Here is a 13,398-nt window from a genome sequence, read left to right as displayed (position 1 = left end):
GAAATGAATACTCGGCACACGACAGTGCTTGAGTGGAATAATTGACGAGATGACTGTAGCATTTCGGTCTTGAAAATCTCCATAGACATGATCGCAATTAGGATTAGTTAATTCGACACCACTGAGGTCCGGGATGGATCTAGATGCCATTACTAAATACGTTTCGGTCGTCATGGTCTGAGATTTGAAATGAATTTTTCAGTGATTGAGTTGATCTGTCATGTGATGTCATGTGACGTGACTGTCGTCTTTGTACAAGTGCTGATTTGTGGCGTCTACTGCGTTGGTACCTAGAGTCAGTGTCTACTCAATTGCTTTATGGCTTATGTCTCATTTTGCAGGCGTAATTGAGGGCGATTACAATTCTTTCAAGAGGGGGGTATATCACAAAATGATGACGTAACAACAGTGCCTAGACACACACACGGTGACCCTGCGAAAGAAGTGCCACGTGGCAGTAGTACGGAATCTTGCAAAACGGGCTGACAGATGACGTGGTAGGATAGTACGGCATGCGAACGTGGCAGATGACGTGCCAAGATAGTACCACAGGCTGACGTGGCAGACTATACGAAAACCCGAATTTTGCGTTGGTTCATGACGTGGCAGACTGTATGGATTTTCGTAATTTGCGCTGATGCTTTTTGGCTGTTCTTCACGAACATTTGCTTTTGGGACAGATTGCTTTTGAGTTTAATTACTTTTGGGGCTCTACTTTTCGCATCCCGGCCCAAGAGCCTCACTCTACAGAGCATCTCAACGCGGAGTCTGAGAGCAGAGGACCCGCAGGAGTTGTATTTTGATCAAAAAAAGAAATACCGAAAGGGGCACCATGTCACAAAGTGCTGACATGTTTACCCGAGAGCCGAAACCCTAACTGCTGCTGAAAACCCTGATTCTGGAAACCCTAACCCTAACTGCTGGCTGAAACCCTAATGTGGCTCGAAATCCTAAATTTGGCGGCTAAAATGCCACGTGGCAAGCGGTACGGATTTCTGGAAATTACGGACCAGAAAAGCAAGCCCAGCTAGCGACGCAAATTCCCTGCTTTTCTCTACGCATGGGCCAAGAGAGAGAGAAAAATTGATTGCTTTATTTTTACTCTCCTAAGAGAAAGAGAGAGAGAATTTTTTATTTTAAATTTTGGAAGCTTTTGGGGCTCTGCTTTTGGGCATCCCTTGTAATCTTTAAATAGGTGGTTTACGGCTCACTTTGCAGAGCATTTGGACGTAGAGTTTGAGAGTGAAACCCTAACCGCTCTCTTGTACTTTGACATTGATTTAATACATAAAGAAATATCGAAAGGGGCGCCAGTCTTTGGGGCCAATATCTCTAGGCACGTAACTCCGTCGGGCCAGTGCAAATCTATTGTGATTTGTGACTTGTTTTGAGGTGGTTATTTGGTGCTGTTGTGATTGATTCTTGACTTGGAGTGTCCAAGTCTGTTACAGTGGTATCAGAGCACGGCCGATTTCTCTTCTACAGGAAATCCGATCCCCAATTTCTTTTTCCGCGGCACCTATGGCTTCACGCAAGGATCAGTCGACTCCCACTGCATATGGAGATGCGGGCAGGGATCACAACGAAGATTCCGACAGACAGTATGGCCCGCCTCGCCCTACTCAGGCAGAGCAACGAGAGATGAAGCGTCGTCAATTGATCGGCGATGTGACAAAGATGATGCTCAGTTTTGTGAAGGACCCGAAATTGGCAAAATATATGAGCGAGACTTCTTTTCAGGAAGTGCACAAGCAATGGCAGAAAACCACAACACCACCCGCCGAAACCCGCTCTCAAGAAACCTTCTGCTCACAAGACATATTCAGAGAAGGAATTAGAAGAGGTGGTTGATGCACGGATTGCTCAGTTTTTTGACGCGCAGAACAAAGCCAAAAAGCATAGCAAAAAGCAGAAAAAAAGCACCGACTTCCTGGGTTATTTGGGTCGTCAATCGACATTTGACAAAGCAAATAAAAAGAAGAAGTGTTTTCACTTTGAAGGAGTACCCAATTCTTCTTCTTCTTCTTCTTCTAACAGTTCTTCTAGCTCTTCAGATTCGAGCGAAGAAAACAGAAAAGGCAAAAAGCGAAGCAAGAAACAACGCTTCGGAAAGGGCAAGAAAAAGGCAAATAAGTCTTAATCTCGCCCAATGAGTGACAGTTCTAAAGAGGACTCGTCTACGAATAGTTCAGACTCTGATGACGGCAAATTTTATGCGAACAAGAAGAATTTTTATAAAGCCAACCAGTATGACTTTCTGGAAGATAAAAGCAAGAAAGTTCGAGAGTTTAAGGAAGGTGGACAGTCCATCAAATTTGACACTTTTTCAGGATACAAAGATGCTTCGAAGGCTTTGTCTTTTTGACACTACTTTTGTGTTGTAGAATGTATAACAGACTTGGACAATCCAAGTCAAGAATCAATCACGACAGCACCAAATAACCTCTTCAAAACAGTTCACAGTTCACAATAGATTTGCACTGGCCCGGCGGAGTTCCGTGCCTAGAGATATTGGCCCCAAAGATTGGCGCCCCTTTCGGTATTTCTTTATGTATTAATCAGTTCAAAGTACAAGAGTGGTTCGGGTGTCACTCTCAGACTCTGCGTCCAGATGCTCTGCACAGTGGGAGCCCACACCACTTATTTAATGTTTACAAGGGATGCCAGCAGCAAAGATCCGAAAAGCTTCAAATCAAAAGCCTAAATAAAAGCAAAGGCTCTTTCCTCTCTCAAGCTCTCTTCAGTTTTGCAATAAAGCAGAGTACTTCTCTATCTCATACCTGCGTAGAGAAAAGCAAAGTGCAGCAAAAGCTGGAAAGCTGCCGCAAGGACTGCCGTACGCTCCCACGTCAACATGTTGCGCATTTCACGGGTTCTGCCCCTGCTGCCTTTTAGGGTTAGGGCTAGGGTTAGGTCAGGGCAGAATTCAGGGTTAGGGTTTTTGGCAAGTTTTAGGGTTTGCAGGTTTTAGGGTTAGGGTTTCCACAGTAACGGTTTTCAACAACAATTAGGGTTTCAGTTTCTGGGCAACCACGTCATCACTTTGTGACAGAATGTCAAACATGTGCCCAAGCTTACGAAGAGCTTGCTTTCTATAGGGCAATTGGATGATCTTGGCTACACTACAGTTTTTGGTAACCGTTCTTGGCTGATCCGCAAGAACAACCTTGCCATGATTATAGGTCTCCGTGTCTGTGTAACTCAAGAAGATACACTCCACGAAAACTCTGGTCCTCATAGCTCATGACTCCGGAGAAGGGACCGAACCCCTCTCTCAACAGAGCGTGGAAGCGACCCCATATCTCGTAATACACTATGCATTGGAATATATAATGCATCTCCGTCTCTAGCTATGTATGGCATAGGCGGCATATCCAGCAAGCTACTAGTATCCCTCTCAATCTACCAATATCAATCTCAACCTGATGTGAAGATGTCCGTATCTGACCAATGGCACACCGCAACCCATGAGATAGATGTGTATCCATATAGCTAGGTCGAATCACAAATCCGTCCCTTGTGAGTTGGAAAAGATGCGCTCTAAAAGCCATCTTCGAGCCCAACTCCATGTTGGCTCTATCCATGTCCTCCTGGTGTCCAAATGGATCCATGCTGAAGCCATGTATCTCAAACCATGATGACATATGTGCATACCAGCATGATGTGTCCCTCTGTAAAGCTAATTGTATGGAGGACTCAAGGGCCAATCTGGCATATCTCTCTCTGGTAGGATCCCATAAGTTGTGCATAAAGGAGACGGATCCGGTAAGCGCCTCTATCTCCATAGGTAGGGCTGCTAACTCCACTTTTAACGATCTCCTATGGCACAAAGCCTTGTGCTCTAATCAACTGAGAGATCGTATATATATGCCAAGGGCATCTCCATACCTCTCCACCCATCCTGACCCACAGAGGGTAGAGCATAGCTGAAGCTACCAAGGTATCCAAGAGCTAGAGCTTTGTTTGAGAATTGAGCCTCCAAACACATCCTCTCCAATCCTCCCAAGGCTGCATACGATCCTCTGATCAGTCTAGTCTCTACTGCTCTTTCCAAAGAAAACCTTGGCCTAGTGAAGACTACCCCAAGATAAGTGTATGCATCTATGTACTCCACTCTCCTGACCATAAGTAAATGCAGCTGTTGATCTCCTGATCCACTGCGGTGTGGTGTTAACACCTTGGTTTTACCAAGTTTTACAAACAATCCACTATCCTCCGCAAAGCTATGTAATGCATCCAAATGTCGTTGCATACCCTCTGGTGAGTCAGACATCAACATATTATCATCAGCATATAACAACAATGAAATCCATGTCCCTACCAACTAGGCATCTCTATCACCCGTGGCTCTAGGCACCATGCCAAATGCTTTGCGGACATCCACAAAGCTGCAATAAATCTGTCTCCCATGTGCCCTACCCTCCTCAATGATGGCTTTGAGTGTCAGAATATTGTTAAGAGTGGAGAAGCCTCTCCTGAAACTAGCCTGTCCTGCTGCCCGTATACCCTCACTCTCTGCCCATCTACTCAACTGTTGTTGAAGGATAAATGCATACAACCGTGCCAATGTGTATCCAATCATAATAGTACCGTGGTTTCCAAGCTCCGCACTATCACCTGCCTTGAAGATAGGCACAATAGTAGACAGTCTCCAAGTCTCAGGTAGACCCGCACACATGACACGATTGAGCAGAACTGCAAGAACCTTTGTCACATATCTCTAGCATGTATAAAGTGCTCTGCTACTAGACCATGATGATCATATGCCCTCCTAGTCCTGATCCTGTCAATGGCCATCTTTACCATCTCCGTGGTAAAGAAGGTACTCGTGATGGGCATGGCTCGGGAGTATCCGAAAGGGGTGTCTGTCAAGGGACAATATATAAGGATGTTGCATTCCGACCCCACACATCACGGGAAGTAATCACTGGGGGAGGGGAGTGCTCATGAAAGAACGTCATGCCTCTCTTCAGTCTCTACTCAAGAACAACTGGTATAAGTCTTGCTCCATCTGAGCTAGGAACGCTGCCTTCTTCCATCGCACGAGGCTCCGGAAGGCTATCCAAGATTGTCGGTGATTGATGACCCCTAGGAGAAGATCCCTCTAGAGAGAGATGGAAGAGCCTTCCAGACATCCTCTGCAGCAAACGGTGGTACAAGGTACTTGCCCAATCTACCAACAATGCCCTACTCCCTTATAGAGGGGTGCAACATGGCTGCCCAACTCCATTCATACACCACATGGCATCACAAATGGAAAAGAGGAGGGCTACAAGAAAACAGGATGCAAATACACCAACAGTGACCAGGCTCTACAATCAATGGGCACTGACCAAGACCTCTAAGCCTGATATGAGCCTCACAAGGGCGGGAGCACCCACTAAGAACCCCTCCCCCCCTGATCAAGTGGAAACCTAGGAGATGACCCTCAAAACTCCAACAAAAAGCAGGCAACAACTTCATCTTCCGATTCTCCTACTTTCTGCTGCCCAAAAAACAGCCATACCAAGCAAGGTGGCTTGATTATGTAAGTTATTATTGTCGCTGCTTTTGAGACAATCCATTAGGATTTTATTGCAGCTATTATGGCAAGGCACATAGCAAAGGTATTGCATGCTTTGTCATATAGTGAGCTATTTACCAAACCTTCCCTACTTACTTTCTCACAACAATGGCTGGAATGATGACGAGTGCAGAGAGACACAAGCACGCCTACGACATGAGGTGGCATTAGGTAGATAAACACATATGCATGCTGATCCCCTTTTCTCCTGCTTGTATAAAAGAAGCGACATTATTTGGCTAGATAGGGGGAAGAGATGTATGAGTTGTTCTTGTGACAGGACAGTAAGAGGGCATGAGGAGGTTTCATAATAGCCAGCCCCAGACAATAGGCAGGCTAGCACTTGTCCTGATGGTTGGCATGAACATGTGAGCATGGTGAATGGCGTTCCAGATCATTAGCTGATGTCTCCTTCATCATTCTCCAGGACAACACATTGCAGTTTCTTCAAAGAGAAAAAGGTGAAACGTGATGTATGGAGATTAAACAATAGGAGAGCCCAAGCCCATAATGGTTTAATAGCAGAGCATCACCAGCTTTAGCTCACATGATCCGTAGGCAGTTTATGAGGATTTTCAGCTGGCTGGTGAGATCTTGCAATGGTACTGATATTGTAGATGACAGACCCATTGGTTCCCAGCACCTACAAGAACATCATGATTGGCCATATATTGGCCAAGATATACAGATCTACTGTGGAGCACCCTTTGAGCAGCTGAGCACAAGGAGCGTGCATGCAGCCTGGCTGGGCATCAGGAAGAGACAGGGTGAGGGAGGTAAGAATTCTGATGCAAAGGAGGCACAGAACAGGGGACCCAAAAAAAGGAAACAGAGAGGGGCAGGGGGTGCAAAAACAGCAACAGCAAGCATCTGATATACGACTTTTCAGATCGTGGCTGTGAATGTCAACTAGATTAAATCCAAATGTGAGAATCTGCACCGAGAGTCTCCTTTTGAAAGGAAATAGAGAGCGGCAGTGGGTGCAAAAACAGTAACAGCAAGCATCTGATATACAACTTTTCAGATCGAATGGCTGTGAATGTCGACTACATTAAATCCAAATGTGAGAATCTGCACCAAGAGTCTCCTTTTGAAAACCATACTTGGGAGTGTCAAATGTGCAGCAGAAAGCATGAAGAATATACTCCATATGTACTCAAAGACATAATTTGATAAAGTGCAGCCCGCGTAAGAAAGGGGCGACTCACACAACGGAATGATTAAAGTGACTAGATCATAAATGCGCTCCTCTCTTTGACCAAGCATAACCACAACAAGGTCCCCTTACAAGAGAAAATAAGTCAAGCAATCTCAGAGTGATCTATTCTAAGACTAGTACCTTGGCTAACATTGCGGGGTAGTGTATCTTGTGTGCATGATCCATACTAATTGTCTTACAAAAGATAAACCTACCAAACTATTGCAGCGAACAGATGGAGGATCTAAGATACATAAAGACGAGCGGAACTATCCAGTTGCGCTCTAATTGTGGTCCAAGGGAGCAAAGGAACCAGTGCTTCATTGAGAAGGCCATGCTCACTCATCTTCCAGTCCAAAAACAAAAAGAGAGAAATGAACCCATCAATGACTCCCATACAAAGAGATTCTTGAAAGCATTTCTCTGCATTACTTTAAAGAGGAACTGTAAATTTATCCCCATTCTGTCTCCATGATAGCTGAAATCTCAACAATAAAGAAACACATTTTGAGAAAGAACCATCCTTGTGTCCAGACATGATCCCCTCGCCCCTGACTTTGTGAGACTACTGGTTTCAAAATCCAGGTCATAGAACATGTGTGGTACGACTAAATAAAGGCACTACAGCACGAGTCTTTTACAGCAGAAGCAATCGATCAGCACGTTGATAACACTCAATTTCCTTGTTCAAAATTCTTAGAACACAAAGAAATGAAGGTTACTTATGTGTAAAATCCTTCAGAATGACAATAAGTGAATAAGAGTTAACATGGCAAACCTTGCCTGTAGCATTGGGTAACTGGGATGTTAATTGATTGGATTGCAGAAGCATCTTCCCACAAACTTAACGTCACAGCTTTCTGCATTGTCTTGTTTACGGAAGGTAAGCCTTCCTTAAAACCTTCAAATGCATTCTTCATAAGAGTTTTATCATTTTCTAAAATCTGCCAGAATTTGCTTCTTTTTTGTACTTCTGAAACATTTCTAGATTTTGATGGTGCCATGCCAGCAATCTCCATAGAATCTTGCGCACGGTTCTGACCATTCACTTTTCCACTGCTAGATTTAACTGTACCTGAAACCTTTGTTTCATCAACAGTTGCAAGCAATGAGGAAGCTTCAAGTGCGTTATTGCACTTTTGTGTTACCTCATTCTCTAGAACATTGACAGTTTCGTTTCTCTCCTTTGGTAAAATCATGTCTATTGTCCTCTCACCTGACCAAACATCTAAGGAGATGGTTGAGGCATCCGCTTGAGCTAAATCACACCTTGTGCTTTGTCCCAATCTCTTTTCAATCCCAGCATTGGTAGCTCGGCTAGAGAGCATGCTGTAAACTTGGGAGATAACTAGTCGTCTGACATTCAATCTCTTCAAATGCTTAGCCACATTACCCTGCCAAGGTGAAGAAGTTACCGGACCAGCTTGATGGAACCCTTGCAAATTTGGTGTTCTTCCCGGGTGGAATTGACCTGCAAAACCATATGCACAAGCAATACTGAAGCGTCAATATGGCACATTTTTAAAAAAGAGCAATCTCTGGGAAACAATGATGCAGTTTCTCTACAAACATGACCTCACAAACCTACATTAAAAAGTTGTCAGAAACTCTACACCATCAAAAAAATTGCAAATGGCACGAGGATTTCCACTTTAATTTTCATGACACAAACTCTACATATCTTGCATTGCCAACATTGATGCTCCTTCACAAATGCTGATGAAAACGAGTTCCTGCTACCTGAACAATTTCATAGCCAAGTGTTCAGAGCGTCATGAAAAGATTAAACCACTTTCACTCCTTTTCATCTCACATCAGGACATATTTCAAAAGTGATATTGATATGAATGCATGGTATCGAACAAAAATAGTGTTATGCATGAATTTCTTGTATACAAATCTTTGTGTCCAATCTCAGGACTGCTCATAAGAAGGACCTAGTTAATGACAGCTACGATCAAAGCTCTTGATGAGCTACTCAGATGCGGAGATTATCCTTAATAAGATTTATTTGTAACCTTATGAAGATCATTCTCAAACGTTGTAATCCATGATTGTTCTGACTAGCACAACAATAAGCTTATTATCCTTGGTAAGCTTTAGTTGGACCTCATAACCTCATGAAATCATTATTTAGTTGTCCAAAATAATAGCATGTATTAGGACAATCAAAAATCACATTCATGAACTAATAACCGAAGACAAGACACAGTGGAGCGGAGTTCTCCACTCAAATGCACTGGCCCCTAATAAAGGAAACCCTTACAGTACGTCTTTAATTTGATCTTTAGATTAATAACTGTTACAAAAAGCTAGTGCCCAAAAACTCTGCTTTCAAAAAGTGGATGCCCCAAAACGTCAACTGCTTTCATAGCTCAACCAAAAGCAGCCCGCGTCCACGTTGCCATATCAGCGGTCCCACAAAACGTGACGCAAATCCTACCGTATTTGCTTGTCACTGGACTCAAATTTGGTTCCACCCTTCGGATAATTCTAGCTCGACCTTTCCTCTCTTCCAGTGCGGTAGTTCAAACCAGAATTCAGCGGAGACTCACTCTATGCAGACATGCATTGAACATCACTCACAAGACAATACAAAATCATAGCATGCACTAGCACATAATTATTAATTGTTAAACATCTAGGTCACGTCTAACAGATGTCAAGATGCACTACATTGATCATATCTATCATCAATATCACCCCTACCAGTGAATAGAGACAAAATATTGCAAACATTTCACCTCACATACTCAAACAAACACACATTGGCAAAAGTACTCAACATTTGTTCAAATACTTAAATCACTTTCTTGGAATTCCAATCATGACATCACATATCATAGCTAAGTGTGACGCCCTCGTTCGGGGCGTCGCGGAAAAGGGGCCGCGCCGGCTCACCTGCGATGCAAACGGGACCTGCAAGCAAGCAAACGCATACACAAGAACGCAACTTGAAAACTGAACGCAAGAGGGACACGAGAGTGAGGGACGCGAACGAATGATCAATATCATAAGAAAGTGCCGAATACAAGGGACGCAAGTAATCACATGAAAACGAGGCTGGCAAGTTGGGGGAAGTGGCACATACTTCCCTTATATACACCCTCGGGTTGAGAGAGCTTGACGCCCACGTCAAGCCGGGGTTTTGAGAGGTGCCGATACAAAAGTTGATGCCGAGGTTTTGGGGCGGATATTTACAAGGGGAGGAGTGAAGTGTTGCCAGAAATGTCTAGCTACCTAGGGTGATGCTAGTTACAAGTGAAGGGGAGGACTACTCTATGTTGTTGTCATGTAGTGTGTTGTCCTCCTCTTCAGTGGGCATGTTGTAGAGGCGTAGCACAAGGGGTCTTCCGAGTCGAAGCATGATTTCTTCAGGTACCCAAGTGCATTCCGTCATGGGGCGATTGCGCCATTTGACATAGAAAAGTTGTCCCCGGCGTCCAAAACGCGACTTTAGGATGGCCTCCGGCTCATGTGGCGGGCCATCCTTTCCATATTCGGGGAGGCTTCTACCATAGGTGTTATCCAGCATGAACCTTTTGAGTAGACTTACATGGAAGGCGTTGTGGATGTTGATGTGTGATGGGAGGTCCAGCTTGTAGGTGATGTCGTTGTAGGACTTGAGCACTTTGTATGGCCCATAGTAGCGGTGGTTGAACTTCGGGGAGAGGCCTTGAGGGAGGGTGATATTCTGGGAGCTGACGAGGACTAAATCACCTTCTTGGAAGAGTTCGGCAGGCCTTCGCTTTTGGTTGGCGTATTTGGCGATGCGTACCTTGCTTTGCTCGAGACTCTTCTTTGCCCTTTGCATGCGGGTTTGCCATTGATGAAGAAACTCTTCACATTCCAGATCCTGGACATGCACGTCGCCGGTTGCCAGTGCAAGAGGTGTGATGACTTATTTACCTGTGGAGAGCTCGAAGGGGGTGTAGCCAGTGCTGCTATGGATGGAGTTGTTGAAGTGGAATTCCAGGACGTCCATGTATTCGAACCAGTCCTTCTGATCTGCCTTGACGTAGCTGCGGATGTAGTCTTCAATGCCTTGGTTGACTCTTTCAGTTCGACCATCGGTTTTTGGGTGGTAGGCGGAGGAGAAGCGGAGCTGGGTGCCTAGCACCTTGAAGAGTTCGCGCCAAAGGTCGCTGAGGAAGCGGGTGTCGCGATCAGAAACTATGGCTAAGGGGAGGCCGTGGTATTTGAAGACTTTGGCGAAGAAGTGTTTGGCGACTTGGTAGGCGGTGACGGGAGGCTTTGCAGGTATGAAGTGGGCTTGCTTGGTGAAGTAGTCGACGACCACCATGATGGTAGTGTGGCCGTGGGAGGGGGGGAGGTCGACGATGAAGTCCATACTTACCATGTCCCAAGGCCGGGAGGGTGTTGGCATGGGGTGGAGGAGGCCAGCAGGCTTGACTCTTTGAGCTTTGACCAGTTGACAGGTTGGGCAGGTGCGCACGTAGTCGATTACGTCGTCCTTCAATTTTGGCCACATGTAATGTTGATGGAGTTTGTCATAAGATCTCTTCTGGCCACCATGTCCAGCTAGCTTGCAGTCATGAGCCTCCCACATGAGGTCTTTCTTTAGCTCTCGATCATTGGGGATGTAGATTTTTCCATGCGTGTAGAAGAGGTTATCTTTGACTTCAAAGAGACCCACTGCAGCTTTCCCAGAGATGTGGTCGTTGAGCATGCGGAGGACAACAGGATCAGCTTTTTGAGCGTCGAGGATGCGTTGGCGTAGGGTGCTGGTTGTTGTGGAGATGGTTCTGAGGGTGGGCATTCGACTGAGGGCATCTGGCATGACATTTGTGGTTCCTGGTTTGTGAATGATGTCGATGTCGTACTCTGCCAGTGTATCTTGCCACCTGGCTTGCTTGGGGGTGAGTTTTGGTTGTGTCTGGAAGTACTTGAGGGATATATTATCTGTGTAGACCTTTGTGTGCTTGTCTTGGACATAGTGTCGCCACTTTCGGAGGCAGTGGACGACAGCGAGCATTTCCTTCTCATGGGTGGTCCATCTCGTCTCTACATCGGTGAATTTGTGGGATCCATAGGCGATGGGTTGACTCTCTTGCATGAGGACCCCACCAATGGTGCCATCGGAGGCATCAGTGTGAACTTCAAAGGGTTTCGTGAAGTCGGGTAGTCGGAGGACGGGGGTACTACACATGGCTATCTTCAGGTTCTCAAAGGCTTCTTCTTCTCTGGAGGTCCACTGAAAAGGTTTGTGGCCTTTGGTTATCTCTGTGAGTGGTGCAGTGATCTTGCTGAAGTCGCGGATGAAGCGACGTGTGTACTGACAGAAGCCCACAAACTCTCGGACTTCTTTGATGGATGTCGGTGGAGCCCACTTGATGACAGCGTCGACTTTCTTGGGATCCACCATAATACCTTCTGACGTGACTATGAAACCAAGGAACTCGATTTTCTGGACAGCAAACTCACACTTCTCCAGCTTGGCATACAGCTGGTGTTCCCGGAGACGCTGGAGTACTGCGGCGACATGCTTCTGGTGCTCTTCTAAAGTTTTGCTATAGATGAGTAGATCGTCGATGTAAGTGATGAGGTAATCGTCAATCATGTCGCGGAAACTGTCATGGATTATTCGGCAGAAAGTGCCCGGACCGCCGGTGAGACCGAACCCCAGTACTATCCATTCCCAGGAGCCGTAGCGTGTGCGGAAGGCGGTCTTCGGAATGTCTTTCAAGGCGATGCGGACTTGGTGATAGCCTGAGCGGAGGTCGATGCGAGTGAAGTATTGGGCACCATGTAGTCTGTCCAGAAGATCTTCCATGAGGGGGACTGGGTACCTGTTCTTGATAGTTATCTTGTTGAGGGCCCGATAATCCACGCAGAGTCGCATCGAGCCATCTTTCTTCTTAAAGAACAGGACTGGGGCCCCCAAAGGAGAGCTGCTGGGCCGGATGAAACCTTGATCCTCTAATTCTTGGAGTTGCTTCTTGAGCTCTTTGAGCTCGGTGTCGTTCATGCGGTAGGGGGCCTTCGCCAGGGGTGTGCTTCCTGGGATGAGGTCAATTTCATGTTGAATTTGACGTGGAGGGGGTAGGCCGGGGGGAAGTTCTGGAGGCATGACATCCTTGTACTTCTGGAGGATGGGGGTAAGGGAGGGGTCACCCACTTTGGCCTGCTCGATGGTGATGGAGTTGATTCTTGCTGTGGGCTGTTCCTTTGCTTGCATGATGCAGAGGTGAACCTGAGCTCCTTTCTTGAGGGCCCGCTCTGCTTGCTTTGCACTCATGAGGTTGAGTCTGGGGGAAGATGTCTCTGAGACTTTTTATTTGCCTTTCATCGCTGCCAATTGAGCAGGGTCTTGGCGGTTGATGGGAGGGGGATTGGTTTGAAGATGCGCCTGGCGGGTGAAAGCTTGCTTTGTTGTGAGTTTGGCGCCTTGTACTGTCACTGCTTTGCCTTGATTATTCAGCAGTAATCGGTCCACCTTCATGCCTAGGAGTGCAATGAGGTACTTGTCGTTGAAGGAGAGACCAATGATTGCCTCAAAGTCGTCCATTGGGACCACTATGAAATCAAGTCAACATGTGAATTCACCCATCTCGATCCTGACTTGACGAGCTGCCTTGACATTGTTATCCTTTCCTTAGGCAAACTTGACTGTCGT

The 13,398-nt window shown here is 45.9% G+C and overlaps 1 protein-coding gene across 6 annotated transcripts in view; it reads right to left on the bottom strand.

The window, feature by feature from the left end:
* ATATH8 (Protein kinase superfamily protein) overlaps positions 1–13,398 on the bottom strand; it is a 164,301-nt gene that overhangs the window by 103,677 nt on the left and 47,226 nt on the right. For 3 of the 6 annotated variants that reach the window (XM_086491144.1, XM_086491152.1, XM_086491136.1), the window contains exon 2: positions 7,540–8,232. In XM_086491144.1, coding sequence (XP_086347270.1) covers positions 7,540–8,232 — 693 coding nt within the window. Of the gene's footprint in view, positions 1–7,539; positions 8,233–8,349; positions 8,502–13,398 lie in introns of those variants that run through there. The other 3 variants (XM_086491160.1, XM_086491170.1, XM_086491178.1) reach the window with 3 other exon arrangements.

Source organism: Adiantum capillus-veneris, chromosome 2 (genome assembly GCF_014529385.1).
Source record: "Adiantum capillus-veneris isolate H3 chromosome 2, ASM1452938v2, whole genome shotgun sequence".
NCBI lineage: Eukaryota > Viridiplantae > Streptophyta > Polypodiopsida > Polypodiales > Pteridaceae > Adiantum > Adiantum capillus-veneris.
The sequence above is the reverse complement of the archived record's forward strand: the minus strand, read 5'-3'. Positions and strand labels throughout refer to the sequence as shown.